This window comes from Macadamia integrifolia, unplaced genomic scaffold (assembly GCF_013358625.1).
Source record: "Macadamia integrifolia cultivar HAES 741 unplaced genomic scaffold, SCU_Mint_v3 scaffold2233, whole genome shotgun sequence".
NCBI classification, from domain to species: domain Eukaryota; kingdom Viridiplantae; phylum Streptophyta; class Magnoliopsida; order Proteales; family Proteaceae; genus Macadamia; species Macadamia integrifolia.
Genome location: NW_024868583.1, coordinates 17175 through 44318, shown reverse-complemented (window position 1 = coordinate 44318; position 27144 = coordinate 17175). Strand labels below are relative to the sequence as shown.

Below are 27144 nucleotides of genomic sequence, written 5' to 3'. Positions count from 1 at the left end.
TCAAAATTACCTCATATAAACCTTAAACAATTTTGGGTGAAGAAAATAAGAAAGTGAAGTAAATATAAAGAGTCAACTACAAATCACCAAATAATATATTATGCAAGTTCTAAAAATAAAGAAAAAAAAAATTCCTTACTCCTCTTAACTCATTATGGGCTTAAAAAAATTTCTAGATAATATAACATATAAAATAACCTAACAAGGTTTCTTTGAACCCCAAGGGATTAGTGCAGTTGGCTTGGAGGGGACATGGTACTCCGCCTCAGGAAGCGAGGTCCCTTGATCAAACCTTTTCCGTTGCACATAATTTCTTGGGGCCACTGCACGAGAGTTTTCATCTCGGATTGACCCGATCCTGTGTAAACAGTATCACAGTGACCCCAGGGATTAGTTGGTTCAAAGATCCGGACACCCTGGGTATCCAAAAAACAAAAAAACAAAAAACAAAAAAACAAGGTTTGTTTGAGAGTGAGAATATTAAATAAGATTGCATGAAGTATGTGTATCTCTATTCCTCATATTTTAATTTTATCACTACAAAATATAATTAAAATCATTACCTACATGTTTGAATATTTGCAAGTTTTCATAATATATTTCAATTTGGGGATCTAAAGCTCTTGAAACTTATACATCTATGGCAATATATAATTATCTGGTTTTTCTTTGCTTAGATCTTGATATTCAAAAAAATTATCACCCTAGCTCAAATTAAAGTGAACAGAATACCGAAATGGAAGATTGTGAATGATCAGTTAAATACCATCTTTTTTTTTTCCACTCAAGAGATGGAGGGTACATGTAGGAAAGTGAAATGATTCTAAACACGATTTTAGGTATCAGTATTAGATCGGCTAACTAATACTAATACCTAACCAACATGTATCAATGTAATTGATCAAAAAGTTAAATTTTGTTAATGAATATAAAAAAAAAATTATTAGTTAAATTAAATATCAAAAGGTTTTATTTTTTAATTTTTGATTGATTCAGACCCAATATGATTCAAACCGTATTGATGTCAGGGGCGACCAATATGAGTACCAATACCATGCATTAAAAACTTGGTTCTATATGAGATGTCTTTTTTTTTTTAAGAGAAAAAAAAAAAAAGTCCTTATCAACTATTATATTAAATTATAGGAATCTCCATTCTATACAAAGGGGGGGGGGGGGGCGGTTTGGAAAGTTTGGAAACATTCTCCAAGGATGAGCCATAGGCATTAGTTTTTCCATTTTTTCTTTTATGTAAACCCTAGGCATTGGTTTATGTAGTGGTTATTGATAAGTGAGATAACCGCGATCAATTATTACATATTTTATATCTATTTATTCTACCAATAATGAATCATCACTTATTATTTTGGAATTCAGTTCTTTTATAACCAAGCCCGTCATGACAGTTACGTTAATTGCCAAACTAAAATCAAAATTATATCCATTATTAATTAATTATTATTTATTTATGAGATGTCTCTTTGCTATTGCTTCTATTTAAGGTTGACCTCTTTTTTAGATGGATGTTAGCAATGCTTTTCTTCAAGGTGATCTCAATGAAGAAGTTTATATGTACTTACCACTTGATTTTTCTTGAAAAGGAGATCAAACATGCTATTGTATGTCGACTTTGCAAGTATATATATGGTTTGAAATAAATTTCTCACAATTAGGTTTTAAATTTGCATCTATTTTATAACAACTTGGATTCAAACAATCCTTAGTCGATTATTCCTTGTATGTATCTTCCAGTGAATCTAGCATCCCAATTGTTTGTTTGTATCTTCTAGGGAGTGTCTGAATGACACCACTAAATGTGTATTCAGAACTTGATACTTTTTTTTTTATTGTCTCTTGTTTTATTATTAAAATTCCTTTAAGATAGATGTATAGAAAGGTTTTCAAAAATAATCTAAAGGGTTCATCTATTTGTAATCGAGCAGGTTACAAACAAAATTTGTAACCAGACATTAGATACCCTAGTACATAGTTTAGTTCAATTTTAATAGAGGGTAATTGACGTAATTTCATAATATTAATTGACCACTATTAATTGATTTCTTTTCCCCAAATTCATCCATTTAGTTTAAGGGTATATTAGGAAATCCGACCCCAAGATCCCATCCCAATCTTCTTTATTCACTTTCCTAATTTAACTTTTTCACAAAAAAAAACAATGATATGCTTAACTCATCATAGCAATAAAACCAGAGATTGAACTTTCCTTGAAGGAGATCGAGTGTTTCATGAAAGAGATCGAGAAAAGCAATAGTTACACAAGAGAATCGTTGGGTTTGATTTCATATTGCGAGAGTTCAACCTATTACTAAGATCATGCATCATCCACATGATTTGTCTTTCCAAATTGCCAATATCCAAATCTAGTTCAAGAAAAGCATATTTAAGTCTGATATCAAGGAAATGATATGTATGGTAAGAAGATTGATTGTAACCTTTTACCTATTTTAGATTAGTGATATGAGTGAATTTAGATCTCTCACATAACAATTATGGATTAGTGATATATATAGATTGCAATAAAAAAAATGATTGATTGGTACCCCTTTCCTCATTAAATAGGATACCCAAAATACGTACTTCATTCAATCTACACATATTCTACTGCAAACCCAATACCACTTTTCACATATGAATATAACCATCCCAATAATCTCCACAATGCTAATTATAGGGATGAGCTGGATCATATAATATTATGCTTTAACCAGGCCTAATCCAACCCAACTCAAACCGGCTCTGATTTTAACCCTGATTTATATAATTTAATTTAGGGTTATCACCCTATCTTTTTATTAGGAATAATGAAATCTAGGTTTCTTATGCTCAGAAATCAATATCTATGACCACTAATTCCAATCCAAATCAAGCGATTAGGCGATCTGATATCTAATTCTTGGTGAAAGAACCAATCTTTTTGGGAGAGGTAAAACTAATATTTGATTCACATGTAATTTGTTATAGATTAGGAATGTATTTTAAATTTAAAAATAAATTGAAGTTAAATTATAAATAAAGTCATTCAGACGGTATAAAAAACAAATAATTAAGAAACATGTCTTAATATGTAAATTACAAGAAGTTCTTCTCCACCTGCGAAAAGTGAGTAACCGACACTCCCTTTATTGTTTTTATGACGATAGATTTACCTTAATACCCATAAAATACAAACTTTTAATAATTTTTTATTCAATTCACCAAAAGTGAAATGACAGTTTAATCCTTAAAGTGGCAAGAAGAATGATTATCTATTGATGAACATAAAAGAGAGGTTACAACTTATGTTGTAACCGCCAAAGTGACAAACAGACTAACCCTAATCTAAAAGTAACACATCATTATGTCATTATCGAAAGGTATTGTCATTGTTATGCACATTTTTTGAGCACATATGTGAAATGACCGTTACCCTCTTTGAAAAAATTTACAATTTATGACACCTTGAAATTATTACAGGAAATGCCCTCAATGCCATGAAATTGTTTCTTCTAGTGGTTTTCATATTAATGATTTGGGCCTCTTAAATTTTTTTTGAAGGCATTGAGGTTGTTAGGTCAATTAAAAGTATTTTTTTATCTTAGAAAAAATATATATTTGAGATGCTTAGTGATGTAGATTTATATTCAAATCAATTATTTTTCTCATAGAACAAAATTTGAAATTGAAAGATGAAGATGATGGTGACCTTATTTCTAATACAACAGAATATAGAAGACTTGTTGGAAGATGAATTTATCTGGTAGTAATAAAGCCTGACATTTTTTTTTTTTTGGGTAGAAAAGCCTGACATTATTTACATTATATAAGTTTTTAGTCAATTTATGGGGAAACCTCATCTAGATGTTGCATTTTGAATTTCACGCTACTTGATCTTGTTGAAGGAAAGGCATTCTGTTGTCGTTTTCTAGCACCTTTCGTATTAGTGCCTATTGCGATTTGAATTGGTCTAGTTGTGCCACTTATCGTCGTTCTATTACGAATATTGTGTTTTATTGGATCAAGTCCTATCTCTTGGAAGAGAAATAGAAATCAGCTATTTAACTATCTTTTGCTAAAGCTGCATACAAAGTTATGGCTGTTACGACTTGTGATTTCACTTGATTACATTATTTGCTCAAGGACTTATGGGTATTACATTTGAGCCTATGGATTTATATTGTGACAATGAGACTGTTATACACGTATATTATTGCAAATCCAATATTTTATGAACAAACGAAATTTTCTTGTCAACTATGTGTATATGGACGGTCAAATTATTGTAGAGATTAGGCATTTATTAGACCCAATAGTTCAATATTTTCTTCTAAAATTTAAGGAGAAAGTTTACCTTCACCACGTGTGAAGGAAAATCATACAATCATCATTGGCCATAAATCTCTGCCCACTATTTACGAATGATTGAAATTACATTTCGCTGTTGTACCATATCATCTTAATACTATTCAAAGGTTTTGATTAAAAGAATCTCTCTTAACCATGACCGAAAATGAAATTCAATTTAAAATTTAATCAATCCAAAAAGAAAGGAAAAGAAAAGATGTGTCCAAACTCCAAAGGGTCTTATTTATCAAGCGGTTGAAATGTTTGCATCGTCTTCCCCACCTAAATGAAATCAAGATAAACATAGCCTACTTAGCCAACTATTTTGATCCAAAACAAGCAATCTTTTCCCCACCTAAGTCAAATCAAGATCAACATAGCCTATTTGGCCAATTAATTTGATCCAAAACAAGTACTCTTTTCCCCCCACCTAAGTCAAATCAAGATCAACACATAGCCTCTTTTGCTAATTAATTTGGCCTAAAGCAAGCAATCTTTTCATCTTTTATGTCTGTCAGTATAGTTGCAGGTGACCCATCTCAAAGATTAAACTTGGCTAAGCAGTTCCATCATTTGAGCCATGAAGATGGTCGAAGCATTCTTGACATATTTTGGAGATCTTTTAGATTAACCCTTTGTTAGATTTTTTATTTAGAAAGAGACATTAAGAAACACCAAAATAGAAAGAATTCCATCAAGGGGAGGAGCAAGAGTAGAAAGAAAAGATGGTGGGTTACCCCACTAAACTTTAGACAAATGTGAAGAAGATCCCTTTGAGGCAGGAAGATGATCCATATTGAGAGAAGGTATCACAGATTGACAATCTGAGAAAATAGCCCACTGCTGGAGAGAGAGAGAGAGAGAGAGCCAGGAGAAAACCCCCCATGCATGATAGATTCTAAAGTCATTATATAAATCTCATATACCCAAAAATATCATGCTAATGGATGGCCGATACATGGTATGAGGGAATAAATGTAAATCACCCAAGACCGCTGTCAAAGGAAGGAAAGCACGTCAGATTGTGGAGTCCCTAAAATCTTCATCATCTGTTCATGATAGCACGCGCACCCAATTCCAACCTCTCCTAAATGTGAGAATGAGGACAATCCACTTAGAAAAGTTTCTCCATGCCCAAGTAAGGAGATTGGTCAAGATAGGATCACAACCCGATCTTTTCGACACCTAGGAGAACGAATAACTGTCTAAAGGAACTTAGCGTTATAAATAGAGGAAGACCTCTAAGGTACAGTCACTTCACTACTTTTGTGTTCTATTGCTTTCTCCTCACTACTTTCGTATTCTATTGCCTTCTCCTCACTCCACTTCATTATTGTTACAAAGGAGACTGGGTAGAGCGTTGGAGAGTCCTCCCCAGAATATGCTCTGGGCCTCTTTTAATTTGATCTACTTGTGTAAGACGAAGACATCACTCACCGATCCGTTTTGTGATGCAACAAAATCCATTCAAAATGTATTGATTTTGAGCAAAGGTTAGTTGGTCAGTGGTGGAGCTAAGAGAATCCATTATCTAAAGCGATTGATCATATAAATGGAATACTTAATATTCCTCTTCTATATACAAAGTGCTCAAGATCACTGTTAGTTAAAACGCGTTTTAAACGCGGTTGCGTTTTTTTGTCGTTTAAAATGTGTTTTCCTGTATGCTATTATATAATACGAAAAAAAACAGAAACAGCAAAAGAATCCATTTTAAACGCGTTTTAAACGGCCGTTTTAAAAACGTATCCGTTTTTTAAGGGTAAAATAGGAATTTTATAAAAAAAATTAATTAATTAAAAAAAAATCTATTAGTTAAAGTGAAGAGTGAAAACAATATGGTACTTGGTTTTTTGTTTTTAACTTCCATACTATCTATAAGAAAAAAATCTCATATTCTTATAGCTCATTGAGTAAGGAGAAGCTAAAGCTAGCAACATCTCATTTTCTTGTAGCCCATTGGGCTATTTTATCTTGGGACTCCCAGAGCTTTTGGAACATTAGATGCATGTATACAGGTAATAATCTCTCAAATTGCATGAGTATATTATCGTTTTTTTGGTTTTATTTTTTTGAAAACTGCACGTTTAATACTGGTGCTGTTCGTTTTCGTCTGTTTGCCGTTTCCTTTTTTTTTACCGTACCGTTCATCATTTGTATCTATTTAAAACCCGTACCATACGTTTCTGTTTTTTTTATACTATTCCTGTTTTAACTAATAGTGCTCAAGATACCTTCAAACTCATAATTTTCATCCCCAAAATACCTTCCTCTTTTTTTTTTTTTTTTTTTTTTTGGGGGGGTGGGGGGGGGATGGTGGTCTCATCACCAGTCATGACCTATATTTGATTTTTTTTTAAATGGTTCTCTCTTTTAACCAACAAGAGTGCATGTGTTGCATGTTGCCATGTTGGTGCTTTATTTTATTTTTTATTTTTCTCTAATAAAACTTATACAACAGAGGTGGACACCCATAGTGTTCTCTCTAATAGAACCCATTAACCCCACTAACACCTTAGTGATTAGGCCAAAAGTTAGCTCTCTCTCCCTTACAATTGTACATATACATCTATATATATGCTGCTCCACTCATTTGAGGTTATGCCTTTAATTAACCATTAGCTTGGCGTCAAATCGAAGGGGCAGATTTAACACAAGATGTCAATCATTTTTCCCCTACACTACCCTACCCTACAACCCCACACCACCCCACATCCCCCCCCCCCCCAAACAAAAAAAAAAAAAAAAAGGCCTCGTCCCTTTATGTGAGTGATACAGACCCCCTTTTTACCAAAAAGAGATACAGACCTTCGTCTAGATATTTCTTGCATGATTAGCGTAAAGACAAGTAAAAAAATGTTTAAGGTAATTAGGTACACGTTTTACCTTAGAAGAAAATTAATAATAAAAATGAGGTATACGTAACTATACAAGTTAGGGGTAAAAGTTTGGCCCTGACAACTCGAACCTGCCTTAAGCTCGAATAGGGTTTGGCCCAAATTTTTTGACCCTGAGGGCTGGTTAGGGTTGAAAACCCCCAACCTTGGGTCAAGGTTAGGTAGGGTTCTGGTTGAGGCTTCAACCCTATCCGACCCAAAAAATTAACCATGAACTTTTATATTAAAATTTAGGGCTCTTATTGTTATTTTATTTTTCTATAATTGTTTAATATATAGGATATGAATGGTAAAAACAGGTTAATCAAGGTTAATCCGACCATTACAGAAGCCAAGGTCAACTCAACGTAGTCCAACTCGACTCAGCCTAGCCTTGACAGGATCAATTATGGTCGAATTGAGTTGGTATGAACTCGACAAGGTTGGGCCTAAACATGAATTTTGAGGACCTAGGATTGGCTTAGAGATTTAATAAACCTAGCCCTATTTCACCCCTAATACAAGTTGTCTTTACTCTTTACTGTGTTGGCACATCAATGTATTTATCAAAAGACCCTAAACCAGCACGTTTTTCCCTCCTCCATCTTCTGCCGTGCATGAATATATATATATATATATATATATAAATATATAATATCTTTTGAGGGTTTTAAGCTTGACTCTAAAATGTTTTAAACCCATAAATTCGTTTTATCACAAGGGCATGATATATAGATTCATGGGCGAGCTGGACCGGGAGGGGTATGGGTGCATTTTCCAAGTGATGCGGAGAGACAACCGGCAACGTGTCCAGCCTTTTTTCTCATCACAAATACACATTACGAAAAGGTTCTATGATTGACAATTTAATAAAAAAAAATGAGTAATCATTGGCAATGGATAAGATTTGAAAAGGGTATTATGGTAATTTTGACCAATAAGAGATATTTAATGCTTTTTGTATAGTTTATGATTTCAAATCATCACGTCTCATCTCTGAATTGCACATGATCGATGTCTCTACCTACACTCCCATTGTCTTGAACACAATTGGCACAGTAATCATGCGACCAAAGAACGTTCTTTTGCCCAAAACTTTTTTTATTCTTCTAAATATTATAAGAGATAAGAAATAACTTTATCCTTTAGTGTCCTTTTTCTTGATAAGTCACATCCATATTCTTTAATTTAGAGCCCTTTCATTTTTTTTCATTTCTTCTCTGATTTTCATAATCTTTTTATTTCTTAAAAAATAATAATTTTTTTTACCAACCATATAGTATTGGTGGAACATGTAATTCTTAAGTTAGATTAAGTTAAGCTCTAAAATTAGTGGGAGATCTGATCTTCCAAAATTTGCATTTCCACATTGAGAGGTAGAGAAAGAGCATAACTTAATAAATCTTCCACTAAATTGACTTATTCTACAAATCTATCAACGTAAAGAAAAATTGAAAGCGGTAGGCATCCATTAAATTAAAAGAGTCGTGGAGAGAAAGTTTTTCTTTTTGTCTTTCTATTCTAAGTTTTATTTTTATTTATTTATTATTATGAATTTTTTTTGATAAAATATTTTATATTTATTTAGTGAGACAACATTTGACATTTTGATGTGCTATAAGATAATGACTTGATAAGTTGCGTTGTAATGGTGGTATATTCCAAGGAGGCTAATCTTTTAAAATGATTGACAAGTTGAACTTCTCTCTCCAATCTTTAAAAATCTTTAAAATTTGAAGACCAAGATAAAGAATGATAGATTAGATGACAAAAAGGAAGACTATAACACTTTCTATGAGATAATGTGGAATATAAGATATAATACTTAAGCAACATTTATGGCATTCTTGATGGTTCATGGCTTCATATTTTATTCTCGAATTGATCCTTCCACCATATAAAAAAAAAAAAAAAGGGAGGTCATGGGAGAGTGAACTAGGGCATCGGGCTAATGGAGAAGAGTGATAAATGGAGTCAATCCAGTGAAATTGATGAAAGATTAAGTTTTTTTTTCATCAATGGTAATATGATGCTATGATTGGATTCTAGGTTTATCATTAACTTTTACATTTTATTATTATTTATTCATGGTTCGAAATACTTTTCTCCTAATTCATTCAATTGTGAAAAATTGTGTATTTTTTTTATAACTTATTACAAATAAGGGCTTTACTATTCTCAGACCATGTGGTGATGGTCAATTATAAAACAAGATACCACATCGCACTGGATCCTTCAGCATCGAAGAAACACCCATAAAATTTGGGTTGGGTTGGTTTGGGTGGAATGAAAAGTAAAAGTTCTTTCAAATTTGTATCATATAGCGGCTACCCATTGATGGACCACCATTACTTGCCATGCATGTGCATTTTCAATCGTAAGGTTCACCATGTATGAGTTTTTTTTTTTTTTTCTTGAGAATTCTTCAACATTTTTTAATCCCCATAGTGATTTATAAAATTGTAATGATAATTAGATGATGTTTTGGAAAACATGCTCACTAAAGACGCCTAGTCGATCTCTAACCTCCTTCTACAAAAGAAAGGTGAAACAAAAAAATGATATTTTGATCAAAGACAACATTGGTTACAGAAAACAAAAACCTGAACCAACCGGTTTTTCCGGGCTTGGGTTGGGATTTTCAGCTAAATGGATCAATTGGGCTCAGCCTGGTCAGGGCCAATCCCAACCTGAACTTATCCAAGTGTACACTTGTACTCATATAAATACGATGCATATAGTATATAGGATTCATTCATAATACTATGTACCAATGTTAAGGTATAACTAGAAAATGTCCAACTTAATATGTTAGATCCATTCAAGATTAGTGTTAATTTTAGATGTGCAATACATCCATTCCAAAAAAAAGAAAAAAAAAAAGGCAAAATACTTGAGGTTAGGTTGGAAATTTGCTTTTTGGATTAAAAAAGCTAAACCTGGGAGGAGTTGGGTCAAGAAGATAAGTAAACAAAATTACTGTGCCTACCAAAGCATTGGAGATTCTATGAGAAATCGGAAATTTCGAAGTGAGTTGTGGCTTATAAATAGGAAGATAAGAAGATATGTTCATTCTCCCTTTAATTACAGAGTAGCTTAATCGAAAAAAAAAAGAACCTGACTAATGCTGTATGAAAACTATGCGACTCTTGTCTTTGACGCACTGAATTATTTAAGACTCTCACTCATCTAAAAGAAAGAGTGTCTCGAAATTTGCTCCATGGGTTGAACAAACTAAACCTAAGCTTGAGATGGGGTGGTCTTACGTTAATGCTTTTGGGAATCAAGACCCAAAAGCAAAGCCCCAAAAAAATCCACATTATAATTGTAGAAATGCAACCTTAAAATGATGCATAAGATAATGGAAAAACAAGAACAATCAATTCACACAAGTTTACGAGGTTTGACAAGATTGCCTTTGTCCTTAGTGAGATGAGATCCTACTTCACTATCAATGGAGAATAGGATTACAGCGTTGGTCCTCACACCTCTCAATATTACTTACATTACAAAGAAAGAAACCCTCGTTACAAATATATAGTAAAAAACCCTAATTCAGAAAGTATAAAACTTTCCTCAAATAAAAAATTTGAATGGGGGGTTGCGCCTGTCGAAGCGTCTGCACCATTACTCCGTGGATTAAAATTAGAACAGAATATAAGATATTGTACACCACCAATAACGAAATTATTATTATCCGGTATTAATGTGAATTTTATTTCCATGTTTGGATTTATCATTGGATGATATTCATTTCACTGTTAGGAGCTTGCTATGTGTCTATCGAACTTGAAAAACCCACCAAAGCTTAACCATACCCGAGAAAACCCGACCCAGTAGTGATTGTTTTACTGCTTTGGTTAGTGGCAATCCTTCTACGGTTCTACGAAAAAACAAAAGAGAGGCAATATTGTTCCCAAGGTTGGGTTGACCTTTGGGCCTGGGATCGGCTCATACCCTTGAAGACCTTGGGTTGCGCTTTGGGCCACTGCTCTAGGAAGCCCAAACTGCCCAATACCCATCCCAACGACTAAGGAATAATGGTTTAATTAAAGATTAAAATTTTAAATGATGACCCAGGCCCACACTCGTAGAGGTGATTGTCAACAACGTTGGTTTGAGCTAAACGTAGCATTGGTTATTAATAGAGTCAATAAATCTGCTGTTTCGTGAAACCTCTCTTTTGATTCAAAATCGTGGTGTAACGAATATCATCCCTGTTCCAATCATGGAATAGATGAAATAAATAATAAAGATTTTTATTCAAGGACAAAGACAAGAATGTTAACGAGTTACCCAGGAGTTGGGTATACTAACGGCTTAGTGACTGTTAGATGAAAAATAAAAGATCTCAACCGTTTATAGCCGTTGTCATATAAAATCTAATCAATACCATCGGTCCACGGTATTTTTTTCCTCTTCTTCTCCAACCTTTCCCCTTCCTCTCCGTCTGGGACTTCACCTTCCAAAAAATACGCCGGCCTCATCTATCTCCGCTAGTTCTGTTTGCGGATTGAAGATCCTAAGCTCTCAAGACAACTCTCCAGAGAACCCAGATGGGTAATGTCAGAGAACTGTACATTTGCCCCTTTTTACTGTTCTAATGTCTCTTCCTAACTGTTCTTCCCTCTAATTCCGTTCCTCTCCCTGGCAACGGCGATGACGTTGAAACCTCTTTTCACCAACCCCTTAACCACGAATTTCCCTATGTAACCAGTCGAACCCACAACCAGAACATTGATGTCTCTTGGGTTTTTGTCCCGGAATGTTGATGGGCCAGTTTCAGCCTTTACAGTTGAGGTAGTTGAAGCCGTTATAGAGCATCGCTCTCTGCTAGTGCGAATCTTAGCAGGTTCTGAGGATTTCGGAGGCAAAACTGAGGAAGGATTAAAAGGGTTGAGATTGAATTGAATTTGGGTGATGGGTATCTGAGAAAGTATCTTTTGAAGCATTGCAATTGTGTTGAACGAGCAACTCTGGGTGAGGTGGTGGACTAGAAAGAGAGGGGCGGTGGAGGGTTACATTACAGTTGCAGAAAAGGAAGGAAGCTTGGAGGAATCAAAATGGCTTTCTAAATTCTTCAGTGGTCGAGATGAAATGCTCCTCTATTCTTGTTGTTTTACTCTCTAATTGATTGATTCATTAATTCATTCAATAGGGAGAGAAAGTGGAGGGATGGGGGAGGAGAGGAGAGGAGAGGGAGGTGAACGAGCAACGTTGCAGAGGGAGAACGATGGTATGTAGGTGGAAGAAGAGCCCTTCTTACCTATTTTGAAACACAACTAAACGAAAGAAATTGTAGGGGGAATGACGGCTTGTCCTCAAGCCGAATATCAGGGAATTGGTTCACCATAGAAGATAGATTCTCCCAAGTCGCCTCGGCAGGGGATAAGCCATGCCAGTGGATCTGGACTTCTGTTCTTCCCTTGTGCCTTCTGTACTTTAAGGCAGCCTGAGGTTGTGGGGAAAGACCGGACTCTTCATCGTTCAAAAGTGGGAAGTTCGGATTGGACAGAATGTTGCTCGCCCATCTTGTGCTTCAGTTGGGAGACATAGATGACGGGATGTATCTGTAACTCTGAGGGTAAATCCAGCTTATATGCCACCGTCCCACTACGTTGAACAATCTGATATGGTCCATAGAACCGTGGTGACAATTTAAAGTTCCTTCTCGAAGAGGGAGTAGTCTGTCAATTAGGGTGAAGCTAGAGATACACCCAATCCCCGATTTGAACTCGCGCTCTGTATGCCGTCGATTAGGCAATCTTTCTTAAGCATGTTGGTGAGGGGCCTAGCAATCTTCCTGTAATCTTGGATGAATTTCCGATAGCACCCGGTGAGCCCTAAGAACCCCTCATTGCCTTAGAGGTTTTAGGCTTAGGCCAAGTAGTCGTGGCTGAGATTTTATCCTGCTCCACTTTCACTCCTCTAGCTGACCTGACGTGGCCAAGATTATTCACCGTTTCTTGACCGAAACAAAAATTTTCTCTTCTAACATATAACTTGTGAGATCTAAAGATGAATAAGACAATCTCTAAGTGCTTGCAATGGTCTTCCCATGAGTACACCAATATGTCATCAAAAAACACTAAAATGAATTTTCTTAAATGTTCTTGAAATACCTGGTTCATTAGAGAATGGAAGGTAGATGGTGCGTTGGTGAGGCCGAATGGCATCACCAAATACTCGAAGTGCCCTTGATGTATCCGGAATGCAGTCTTTGGAATATCTTCTGGCGCAACCCGAATTTGATGATAGCTTGACCGGAGATCAAGCTTAGAAATTACCTATGCACCACGCAACTCGTCCAACAGCTCATTAATGATGGGAATAGGAAATCGATCCTTAATTGTAGCCTTGTTGAGAACCCTATAATTGACACATTCGCCAACTTCCATCTTGCTTCTTGACTAAAATAACTAGGGAGTATCAGACAGTTAGCGTCCCACTCGAACTCAACCTCTAGAGTCATATTCGCACTCAACAACCTCTATTACATTGTAGGCGTTTTCAATTAGCACAAACTCTAGAGACTGACTTGCAGTCGAAGACTACCTCATGAGACAGCAGAGTTGGAATAGGACTCTCACATATGATAATAGACTTTCAGTCCATTACTCACATATGTTAACAGAGTCATACCTTATTATTATTAGAGTTTGAGTCTCCCACATGTGATCATAGAGTTTGTCTATAACTCAATAATTGTAATCTTTATATAAGAGCACCATTGTACACTCATTAAAGTTAATGCCAATACACTACTTCAACATGGTATCAAGAGCATCATAAGCTCCACCGAGCACCTCTCTCATCACCACGCACTCCTCTCTATCTCCCACAGCCCACGACCTCTCTCTCTCTTCCCTTTAAGAAAAAAAAAAACCCAAAGAGACCAATGTCCCTTTCTCCATCTCTCTCTTTCCTTTCAAACACAACCACAAAAAAAAAAAAAAGCAAAATAGCAAACCCAAACCCAACCCACGTCCCTTTTCTCCTCTCTATTCTCAAAAAAAAAAAAAAAAAAAAAAAAAAACAAAGCAAGCCCGAAACCCCAACCCACGTTTCACCCATTTTTCTCATAATATGATATCTTTAAAACTCACATCTAAGAACTATGTTTATTGGCGCACACAGGTCGTACCCTATCTCACTGGATAACCCCTATTCAACTTTGTCACTAGTGACTATCGTTGGCCTCAAGACCCTATCAAAGCCAAGGCATGACGTGAACAAGATGCTTCTATTATGAGCTTTCTCATCGCCTCTCTCTCTGAAGAGGTTTTTTCATTAGCAGTCGGGTGAACCACTAGCAAAGAGATCTAGGATGCACTTCATGCTACATTCAATTCTCCGTCTACAACCAGAATTCTGTCTCTCAATGTCTCCCTTCAAAATCTGGTTCATAAACCAGATGAGACCATTATTCAGTTTCTCCATTGAGCCAAGCATCTCTCCAATGAGCTAGCAACTGTAGGGAAGCCCCTCCCATCAGAAGACTTTAACATCCACATCTTTCGGGCCCTACGCACTGAATATCAAGCACTTACTTCCATTATGATGGCACAAAAGAAGCCCATCTCCTACACCGACATGCATGGTCTCCTTATAAGTCATGAGAACCTTCTCCACTCACGCCTTCCCATTGTTGATCCTACCATCGATGCATCAGTCAATATCACTCACCAAGGTCGTGGCCCTCCTTCCACTGGTGATCATGGTACAGGCTCCTCCCGAGGCCGTGTGGCCATGTTAGTGGATTTGGTCACTCTAATGCCTTCGCTCACAATCCATGCACAATCTGTGGATGCACTAATCATCAGACAAACACTTGCTACTATCACCCACAGGGCCTACCAGAGCTGCCATTCTACCTACCCCTCCCCATCCCTATAATCGACCACCACCTCAACCCAACGCCTACCACACTACACCCTTCCCTACCCCTCCACCCCTACCATCACGCCCCCACCCCATCACTCCACACCTCCACAATTCTTCACCACCTCTTGGATCCCTGATACTGGAGCCACCCACCATTCCACCACTGACTTAACCCAATTCTTCAGCTATGATCCATAAATAGGTACTAACCAACTCGTGATTGGTAATGGTAAGGGCCTTCCTATATCTCACATAGGCACTGCTTCCATCTCTTGTCCCTCTCGTTCCTTTTCTCTTTTTAATGTTTTACATGTTCCCACTCTCACTTGTTCTTTGTTATCTGTTCAATAGTTTTGCTATGACAATAATGTTTACTTTGAGTTTCACTCTTCTTTTTTCTTTGTGAAGGATCTGAGGACCAAGCAAACCCACTAGACACAGTAAGAATGGTCTCTATTCCGTTCCAACGTCACCCTATGCCAATCTGGCCTCTGCCTCATCTTTTAGTCACTGGCATCACCGTTTAGGGCATCCTCATGAATGTGTGCTTCATCTTATGTTATCTGATAATTAGCTTGTGAAGTCTTCTTCTTTATGTTCTGCTTGCCAAATGGCAAAGCTAGTAGATTGTCACCACGTGAAACTAGTTCTCATAGTTCCTCTCCTTTGGATTTGGTTTTTAGTGATGTATAAGGCCCCCACCCCACAGTTTCTTCAAATGGGAATCATTATTTTGTTATATTTGTTGATGACCATACTAAATATATTTGGTTTATTGTTTTAAAGTTAAAGTCTGATGTTTACTCTGCCTTTCGTACTTTTCAGGCTTTGGTGGAACGTCAGTTCTTTCGCTCTCTCAAGGCCATTCAAACTGATTGGAGGGGAGAATCCGTACTCTCCCATCTTACTTTACCAAGTTGGGCATCCAACACAGGTTATCTTTCCCTCATACTCATGAGAAACAGGGAACAGTTGAATGCTGTAACAGGCACATTGCTGAAACTAGGATTAGCCTACTATCTCATGCAGTTGTTCCCCAAGCTTACTGGGATTATGCCTTTGAAACCGTAATCTTTCTCATCAATCGCATGCCCTCCTCTGTCACAGGTAACAAATTCCCCCATCAGTTAGTTACAGGCACTTCTTTGGACTACTCTTTTATAAAAATCTTTGGATGCCTTTGTTATCCATGGCTCCATCCTTATAATCATCATAAAGTTGAATTCCGTTCTGCCTCATGTGTTTTCTTAGGATACAACCCTTCTCATCATGATTATCGTTGTATGGATCTCATCACCTGTGGTATCTACATATCTTGCCATGTCAGATTTGATGAATCTACTTTTTCATTTCATACTGCACCACCATCCTTCTCAACCCAACCCCCTCCTACCCTTCAACCTCACCCTACCCCTCCACCTACCCTCCCAAACCCACCCATCCCTCTCCCTGCCACCCCAAAACTGCCCCTTCCCGAACCAACCTCTCCCATATCCCCTCCTTTCTCACCTCACCCCCACCCTAACTGGCCCTAACCCTAACTCCTCTACCACCCCACCCTGTTGCACCAGAACCCTACACGATCTCTATGCCGACCCCCTGACCCTCTCTATTACCACCTCACCTGACCCGATCGAACCTACATGCTTCTCCCAGGCCCACAAGGTTCCTCATTGGCGATCTATTATGTCTGATGAATTTAATGTTTTATTACGTAATGGTACTTGGTCTTTTGTGCCTTACAGGGAAACTATGAATCTGGTTGACTGCAAGTGGGTGTACTGCATCAAACGGAAGACAGATGGCTCCCTTGAGCGATATAATGCCCGTTTAGTTGCTAAAGAATATCATCAACAACCTGGTCTTGACTACCATGAGACCTTTAGCTCTATCATCAAACCTACTACCATACGGATTGTCCTCTCCTTGGCTATATCTAACGGATGGGATGTTCGTCAGCTTGATGTTCAGAATGCGTTCTTGCATGGTATTCTCTCTGAGGAAGTCTACATGGCTCAACCCTAGGGTTTTGAAGATGCCCTGTGCCCTAATCATGTCTATCGCCTCCACAAGTCCCTTTATGGGCTCAAACAGGCTCCTAGGGCTTGGTTTCACAGGTTATCTGAGTTCCTCACTCGCTTAGGTTTTTGGTCATCCCAAACCGACATATCACTATTTATCTACATGCAGGGCTCTGTTGTCACATATATCATTGTCTACGTAGATGACATCTTGGTTACAGGGAACCAACCAACTCAAGTTCAGACTCTCCTTCATCAGCTTGCTTCAGAATTCTCTATCAAGGATCTTGGTCGTCTCAACTTTTTCCTTGGTATTGAAGCCCTATATCAGTCTGATGGTGTCCTCCTCTCTCAACACCGGTACATAATTGATCTCCTACAGAGGGATGGCATGACCTCTGTTAGTTAAAACGGGAACGGTAAAAAAACATTGTTCGGTACGGGCATGTTTTAAACGGATCAAAACGTGAACGGGACGGTCAAAAATACGGTCAAATACGGTAAAAATAGGAAAAAATAAAAAACAGACAATACATGTTTTAAACGTTTATATTTAAATAATACGATGTCAAAAAAAGGGCAATATATAGACATAAATTGGCATAATAATTCTCTAAATACCTAGATAACAATCAAAACAAATATAGATAATATTCATTTGAAGTTTTAAACGCGTATCCATTTTTAATATCCATTTTTTTACTATCAAAAAAACGGATACGCGTTTAAAACTTCAAATAGCCCCGTTCCCATTTTTTACCTGTTTTCTGTGAAAAATTCAGCAAACGGCGTTTAAAACGGCAAAAAAAGGGGACGCTTTTAAACGCGAATTAACTAACAAAGGGCATGATTGACTGTAATCCAGTCACTACTCCCATAGCCACCACCTTTGCAGCATCTTCTACAGGGGGTGTCCTTCTTTTAGACCCCACCAGGTATCACTCCATTGTCGGTGCTTTCCAATACATCATCCTCACTAGGCCTGATGTGGCTTATTCAGTGAATCGTGCCTGCCAGTTCATGCATGCCCCCTCTGAAGACCATTAGACACTAGTTAAACGGATTCTATGCTATCTCCAAGGTACCAAGGATCACAGGTTGTTCATCTCTAAATCTAGTTCCCTCTAATTACAAGCATTCTCCGATGCTGACTGGGCTAGTGACATTGTGGATCGCAAATCCATAGGAGGCTATGCCATCTATATGGGTCCTAATCTGATCTCATGGGCCTCTAAGAAGCAGAAGACATTGCACGCTCCTCCACCGAGTCTGAGTACAAAGCAGTGGCTGATGTCTACACCGAACTCACTTGGTTTCGCTCTCTTTGAGGAATTAGGGATCCCTGTTCCCATTGCACCCATTCTTTGGTGTGACAACATTAGAGCCACTTATCTATCGGTCAATCCGATTTTTCATGCTCGTACCAAGCACATTGAAATTGACTTCCACTTCGTTCGTGATAAAATCGCCTCCAAGGGCCTTCAAGCGCAATTCATTTCAACACATGACCAGATAGCCAATATCCTTACCAAAGCTCTCAACTCTACATGGTTCTCCTTTTTACGGGACAAGCTGTGGATTCGACCTTTTAAATCCTCACCTTGAGGGGGTGTATCAGACAGTTAGCATCCCACTTGAACTCAACCTCTAGAGTCAGATTCACACTCAACAACCTCTCCTACATTGTAAGCCTTTTCAGTGAGCACAAACTCTGGAGACTGACTTGCAGTCCAAGACTACCTCATGAGACAGTATAGTTGGAATAAGACTTTCACATGTGATAATAAACTCTCAGTCCATTACTCACATATGTTAACAGAGTCCTACCCTATTACTAATAGAGTTTGAGTCTCCCACATGTGATAATAGAGTTTGTCTATAACTCAATAACTGTAATCTCTATACAAGAGCACCATTGTACACATTAAAGTTAATGCCAATACACTACTTCAACAGGGAGGAATACGGGTTGTTGCTCAGTCGGATTACTCCCGAAGTGAGCAGCTCCTTCACCAACCGTTCAATTTCTCTCTTTTGATCATTTGGATACCTGTATGTCCACACGCATGCTAGTTCGCTTCCTGGTTTTAAGGGGATGCGATGATCATGCATTTGAGAGGGTGGCAGCCCCTTGGGTTCTTGGAAGATGTCCTCATATTTCTCCAGAAGTTGATGTAGGTATAGAGAATATGGTCCATTTTTTTTCTCAATTTCAGTTGATGATAAGGTGTACAGCTGTAACACCATACCTTGAGCATTATCACCAAGCAAATGGTTGATTTGAGGCTCTCCCACCACTTTATCTCCATTATGGTAATCCCTTGGAGGTCCACTTCTTCCCCACCCATGGTAAATCTCATTTTTAATTTAGAGAAATCCTATAGGATCGGGCCAAGGGTCTTTAACCATTGTGCACCCAAAATTACTTCACACCCCTCGAATGCTAAAAGATAGAAATCCACTGCAATGGGGACTCCTTGGAGCTTTAATCGGACATGACGACACTTACCTGGACATGGTAACTTCTCACATGATGCCACCATGACTTTGAACTGAGTCTCTTGATCAGGGTATATTCCCACCTCCTTCGCCAATGCTTCGCTCATGAAGTTATGCGTGCTTCCAGAGTTGATAAGCACGATTATGGGAATGTGCTCCACCATCCCTCGTATTTGCATAGTTTTAGGCAACCTTGTTCCACTGATAGCATGAAGGGATATCTCCGGTGTCTCTGGGCTAGGTACCTCCACTAGCTCTTCCACTTGCTCCCATGCATCATCGCCCCCCTTCCTTGTAACAACCTTCAATTAGAAATAATTTTCTACAGTGATGGCCTGGTACGAAACGCTAGTCACAATTGTAACATAAGTCTTTCGACCTCCTTTCTTGCAGCTTTGCTGGAGTCATCTTCATAATTGACATCATTTGATTATTGAGATAAGACTCCTTTTGGATCGTAACTCCCTTTTTAGGTTTAGGAAGTGAGGGAACCCACCGTTGTGTGATGTTGCGTGCCTCGTAGAGGCGAGCCAACCCAATGGCTACAGATAGAGAAGAGGGACGCCCCGCCATTACTTCTGCCTTAAGGTTGTCCTTGAGGCCACTTATGAAAAAGATGACTTGGCAATGAGGTGGAAGTGGTCCCGCCTTAGATAATAGCTTCTCAAATTGTGTCTGGTAACTACGTACATACCCTATTTGCTGCAATTTTACCAGTTCTCCAAAGAAGTCTTCGAATTGCATTGGACCTGATGAGAGCATTCTCCCTAACCACGGCATGGGCAAGGAGCGTCCTGACCAATGCTGCACTGATACCTTATCTAGCCATGCTACCACCTCAGCACTCCATTAGGCCTTGCTGCCACCTCTGCCCTCCATCAGCCCGAGCTACCTCCTCGGCACTCCATTATGCCGTGCTTCCACCTCGGTCCTCCATTAGGCCGTGCTGCCACCTTGACCCTCCATCAGTCCGAATTGTCACATCGGCATCTCATCCGACCATTCTATCACCTCGGCCCGACGTCAACAACAAGGTTCCCATAAACGTGCTCTCGTCCACTCCTACATTCAAGGAATGTAATCCCTATTCACAAGGACAGGATTCTATCCACTACACGTCACCAGAGACATCTACCCCTCACACGATTGGAATTTTCGAGATAAGAGAGGAATATTCTCCTGGTATACCCTAGGATCTGGAATATTCCCAGCATTAGAGAGCCATTACCCTCGAGGACTCTACGCCTAACAGGACTCTCCACAAACGTCTCCCATCCTCCCTCCAGCAGCATCCTATAAATATCAAGGTAAGCCTCCCTTAAGGGGGATCGAGGAGTTCTTTTACTGAAAAATCTCTCTTGAGCATCTGTTGTAGAAAGATCTAACTTAGGCATCGGAAAGTCCCCTATCGGGTCAATCCTGCTCTCCCCTGTCTGGTCAATCCGGCTCTCCCTTGTCCTCTCTTTCGGTTGGAGCATCAAAAACTACAGGGAAGATCATTCAGTCAATTTTTGCCCCATCAGGACCAAATCTAGTATGTACCCCATCACAAAAGTGTCTCCACGTCATCTCCGCTTCCTCTTGCCAGAAAATTCAATACCAAAGCTGGGCCTCACCTTCCAAGTGGAAGGAAGCCAATGCTACCCGTTCCTCCTTAGGTGTATGATGGAATTGAAAATTTTGTTCTACCCGACAAACCTAGCGTGGTGTCCTCTCCTCCATTGAATCGTGGGAAATCAAGTTTGACTAGTTTTGGTGCAAAGGAGCTTTGAGAGCCACTTGGACGACCACTTGTGGTGAATCCAGGTCGTTCTCCATGGTTTAGAGGTGGAGCCATGACTGATCATGAACCCATCATCTCAAGGACCTCGTTCAGTTTCTTCATGATCTCTTGTTGTCCTTCTGAGAGAACTTCCACCTCACCTTCGAGCTTCTACACCCTCTGATCCACGCCTCGCCTTTAATGCCAAGTTGGTATGTATGTGGAAGAAGAGCCCTTCTTACCTATTTTGAAACACAGCTAAACGAGAGAAATTGTAGGGGGAATCACAGCTTTATCGAGGAAGTCTGACCTCCTCTTGAGAGAAATTTTAGGATGCAAAAGATAATCTATTTCCCTTACTACAATTATATAGGGTTGATGACAGCCGTTACACCACACTCCTCTTCCCATACAACTTCTTCCCCCGTCTCGCACCCACACTGGATAACTATTCCCTTATCCCATGACTCCACTAATACAAAATAACTAAACCACTTCCCACACCACGTGCTACAGCAGTGCATTAATAAAAATAACTAAATAAATAAAACAACTTCCCATGTAACCCTACTAGCGTGTTGCATGCACACAACAAATGAAGAGTTGCAAAAAAAGAGAGTGGGGAAGATGAAGCCGGATTGGAGCAGAAATGAGCCGGATCTGAGCCGAGTGAGACAGAGGAGAAGGACCTGAAACCTGAAACTGAGGGCGGGGAGGGAGATCCACTGCAGGGAAAGGAAAGGGAGAGAAGTGGAAGGGAGATGCAACCGTTTCACCGGTCATCGGCCAGTCGCAAAGGGTAGCGGTAAAAGGAGAGAGAAAAGGTATAACAATAGTGGATTGAAAGTTTGTATATCTTCTCTCCATCCAATGGTTTAACTCAGTTGATCAAATCCTATGGTCAAAATCTTGCTAGTGTTCCTAATTCCTAGGTAACCCGCTAATATGCCCAACCCTCTCCCTTTTATGAATGAAATCTTATTGGAACTTTCCATATCCGGTTCATCCTTCGGAACCATATCATAACCCAAATCTGATGAAATATGATGAATTGAGACGACATTGTAAATACAACCAATGTCTTGAATATATCAAACCATTCCTTTATTTTCCTCTGGAAGGGACAAAAGAAACATCTTATTCTTTCTTTAACAATTTATGATCTCTAGTGGACCTCTTAGTGAGATGCGAACTCAGATGCAGTTATAACCTGTACACTCTTACTTTTTTTTGGGGGGGGGGGGGGGGGAGGGGGAGGGGGGAGGGGAAGGTGGGGATGGAATTTATTTAGAAAAAGAAAAGAAGTCTTTCCTGGCGCCAAGAATAGCAGAATATGGTATGAAGTTTGGTGATTGTAACCACCAGACTTTGGACAGATGAACAAGCAACAAAGGAAGCCCCCTTAGTAAGCACATGAGCTTCACAGTCAGGTCTCTCTTCACAAAACAAATGCTGGAATAGAAAGAAAGAAAGAAAGAAAGAAAGAAACATAAACCCATTAGACTTTGAACGAGGAGTGAGGCCCACATCAGATTATAGTTAATTAAAATGTGTTTTGAAAAGGAATTTTTAAACGCATTTAAAAAGTGTTTTCCCTTTTTTTCATGAAAATACGGCACTTTGGAAATAATAATTTGTAATTATAAAAATTGTACACACATCCAATATTAATATTTAATGAGAAAATCTGACTATGAGTTGGGATTGGAATTTTGATTCCATTGAGGAGTAGGTTTACTTATTTATGATTCTTCGACCAATTGTTCTATGGTCAATTGGTCTAGGGTTTGACCCGGCTCTCTCAAACTACTTCTCATTTTAATAAGAAATGAATAAATACTACAACTTGTGTGTATATTATTATTTTTTCAATAATTTTAAAATCTCAACGTTTAAATTATTGTTAATTTTAATTATTTTAATCGTTTTCAAAATATTTCTTGTTCCATGACGATGGTCTGTTGTCATTCTTTGAGGTTAGTTATTCTATTTTTTTATTTTTTTATTTTTGGTAGAAGGTTACTTGTACCAAAAAAAAAATTGCATTCGGGAAAAGGGTTCTCATAATGTAATTTTATATTTATTAAGAAAAAAATAATAACAAAAGGAGGGGGTTCTGTAAAAGGCCATATGATCCCTACATAAGCATGTAGACTAATGGGAACACAAAGATGCATCAATAATAGCAGGATTTCTTGCGATGAGTGGATAATCAATTCACTCTTGAGTGTGCCTAGGTATAAGGATTACGCTGTCTTTATCCTTTTTTTTTCCCTTAAAATTTTAGGACGAGTGTTTTCTGTTCGGATGTGACATAGGGGTGCGTGAACCAGGAGGAGCATATTGTTCCCAGTCTCTGCGGTGCAGGGCCGCTTCCAGACAGGAAACTTGATCCCAAACTTCTTATTTGAGAGCACGTAGAAAACACCTCGGGGCTCAAAGAAGTGTATAAAATTCCTCCGCCTAACTGCATTGGTGCGACGACGAACAGGGTAGGTGGGAGCACCCGGGCATAGTGCAGTGTGGCAGAGATTAATTGCTCCAGAGACGCTTCCTGGCTTTGAACAGTCAACCTATGATAAGTCAATGATTTGCAGAGTTAATAAACCGTAGACTTACAACTTACAAGCCACAAGCCGAGCAAGCGAGAGAGAGAGAGAGAGATGGAGTCCCCATTCAAGAGCGATATACTGAAAGGAAAGGTTGCCCTTTTGACAGGCGGAGGCTCAGGTATTGGGTTCGAGATAGCCACTCAGTTCGGTAAGCATGGCGCCTCGGTTGCGATCATGGGCAGACGCAAGCAAGTTTTAGACTCTGCTGTTGCTGCTCTCCAATCCCACGGAATTCGGGTATCTCCCTTTGCTCCTTACTTCTTACCTGTAGATTCCTTCTTTTCAAGATGTTCTTATCTGTGTCTCATTTGCCGAATTTTTTTATGCAAGAAGGTCTACTTTCCGTCATTTGGGTCTCTCTCTCTCTCCCTTAGATCGAAAAAATTTCAACTTCTTTGGCCTTTATGTTGGGTATTTTGTAAAATTCGAGTAAAATTGCATTTAGGCCTGATGGTGGTTTCGACTTGTCTTGTTCAAATTCCGTCTTCGGTGAAAATGATTTCTCTATATTGAGATTTCCCTGAAGTCGAGCTTGTTTTCAATCTTGATAGGCCTAGAAGTTCGTTGCTCAGTTCTTAAAGTTCTGTTTTAATTTTCCTTCCTCAGAAGTATGTATTCGTCTCAGAATCAGATACTGGGGAGTAGTAACTGACCAATCATATATGCTTCTTGCAGTCTCATTCGATTAGAACTTTCATTGAATTTGATAAGATATTAGTGCTTGGACTGTATATAGCTGGAGAGAACTTATCTGCAAAGCATGGTATCTGCATGTTGGTTGGATATTATCTGATATCTGTGTCCTAACTTTTGAGAAGTTAAGAGTGGTACTTTAGAAGTTAGGTAGTGGGTTGATATGCTTATATACTTCAGAATTACATGTCTAAAACCAAATGACAGGCGTAGACGATACTCACTTACTTGTATCTGCATATTGAGTTGGCTATTTCTAAAATTCAATCTTGCATGATGCATGACACCCAGAAGGACAGAATATGAATGCGAATATATATTCTATTTCAAAACCATTAGAATCATGTAGATATTGTTAGACCTTATACAATCCAGAGCTTCTCCTTCTAACTAAACAGCTGCTGTAAGCTGGTTGTTGGACTACAGCTCTTTATGAGAAAGCCTGAGACTGCCCCATGGAAGCCCTTGGGAATTATATAATACTGTATATGTTCCTCATCCATGGAGTATACTATGTGGTGTTATTGTGTCATGGCTCAAATCCTTGATCCTCTAACCAAAGTTATATGGATTCCAAAGTGCAGGTAATTATGAATCATCTGTATAATTTTTTTAAAAGGATTAGGAACTGCATTACCAAGTTTCAATTATTGTATGGCCTTTATTTTTTCTTCTGGAATAATTTCAAAATAGATGTTCCTGTCTTAGTGATTCTTGAGAACCATTGCCATTGATTAGAGGAGTTATTATATCTTTCTTCTCAAGGCCACTTTACATTATTTTCATAAACTGTATTTCATTTGTTTATTGTTTGTCCTTTCGCTTTATCCCCGGAAAGACACAATTCAGTTATGTTACTTTGTTTTTTTTATTATCTCATTGTTTTTTTTTTATCAAATTCTTATTGATTTATGTCCTGTGTATATTATGTAGTCTCTCTCTCTCTCTTTATTTTCCTATCGATCAGGTTTAGGATAGAAAATAGGTTTATGATGGTATTACCCATTGTAGTATGAGATTTTCAGCCTTTTGTAGAATTAAATTCAACACATGGAAGAGAAGAAATGTGAAAGATGGCAGTTTCAAGGACTTTATTTTAGAAACTCTTTGACCTAAATTCTGTTTTAAGCTTTCTTCTTTTATTTGTTAAGAACAGAGGTTAAGGTGAATTAGAGTTGAATGGAAAAATAGGATCCATGTAGCCGACACCAATTAGTTTGGGTAGGCTTAAAGTGAGTTGAGTTGAGTTTACTAATAAAAATAGATGCATCGCATTTGCCTTCTACTTATTGTGAGTTATGAATGCAGATTTTTACTAGTGAAGTGTAAGTTTAATTTACTTTGCCAATTAATGGGAACCTAAAGATTTTAATCTGGCTCTGGGATCTGGTTGTGAGCAATGGACTTACACAATTACATTCTGTTTCTTGTTCATGTTTAGGCTGTTGGGTTTAATGGAGATGTTCGCAAGAGGGAAGATGCAGTCAGAGTTTTAGAGTCAACTGTTAAGCATTTTGGCAGGCTTGATATTCTTGTGAACAATGCAGCTGGCAATTTTCTTGTGAGTGCAGAGGATTTATCCCCTAATGGGTTTCGCACAGGTTCTATTTTTATCACATTCTTGGATATGTTTTGGGCATCCTATTATTGATTGAACTTCATTTTATAATTTAATTCTTTGCTACTTGTTTGACAAGTGAAGTTAGGCCATGTAATTGATTGCAGAGATTCAGTTTGATGTTCCAGTTTTTTGCTGCTTTACTGTGACTAAACATAAAAGATAGATGGATAGTTAACAATACTGCATTAAATAAGAGGTTTCTTTTCGGGCAAAGGTTTCCTCAACGACCCAAATATCTGCCAAACGGGGCCCAATGTTCATAGACAGGTATACCCCAAGGTGCCTTCCCTACATGTCAAGTTTCAATCTAAATAGGAGGGTGCATGGGCATAAACTGACATCTGAGAAATACAAGGATGCATGCCAATACACCCCCCGGGGGGGGGGGGGGGGGTTTGTTATTTGATAGCATCGCTGCATCATCCTTCCAAGTGGCTCAAATAGTGAAAGCTGGGATAAGATTATCTCAATGGGCCGTGTGAATGAAATCATCCCCTTTTTTCCATTTCATTTATCACTGAATTTTAGCAATATAAATAAGGAGCACGCTCGGTCCAACGGTTAGGTACGAATGTTGCAACCTGGTGGTCAAGCAGTCGAAACAGCCTCTCGACATTCTCGGGGTAAGGCTGCGTAGTTCTTGGCCCCCCGGACCTTGCACATGTGGGAGCCTTGTGCACCGGGTACACCCTTTTTAGCAAATATAAATTTCCTTGTACCAGTTTGGTAGGGTAAAATTGGTACCTCAGACTGTACATTGCACTTGTGGCTGGAAAACAGGATCAAACTCCATGATCCTCCCATGACTGGTTACCACAGCATTCGAGAGTGATAC

At 38.4% G+C, this 27144-nt stretch overlaps 1 protein-coding gene across 1 annotated transcript; it reads left to right on the top strand.

Annotated features, from left to right (window-relative positions):
• Positions 1–5193: 5193 nt before the first annotated feature.
• Positions 5194–26571, top strand: LOC122066099 (peroxisomal 2,4-dienoyl-CoA reductase [(3E)-enoyl-CoA-producing]-like). Its single transcript, XM_042629926.1, has 4 exons — positions 5194–5208; positions 24031–24232; positions 26130–26289; positions 26414–26571. The coding sequence occupies exons 2-4, from the start codon at positions 24047–24049 to the stop codon at positions 26470–26472; spliced, it is 405 nt and encodes a 134-aa protein (XP_042485860.1). The 5' UTR covers positions 5194–5208; positions 24031–24046; the 3' UTR covers positions 26473–26571.
• The last annotated feature ends 573 nt before the right edge of the window (positions 26572–27144 follow it).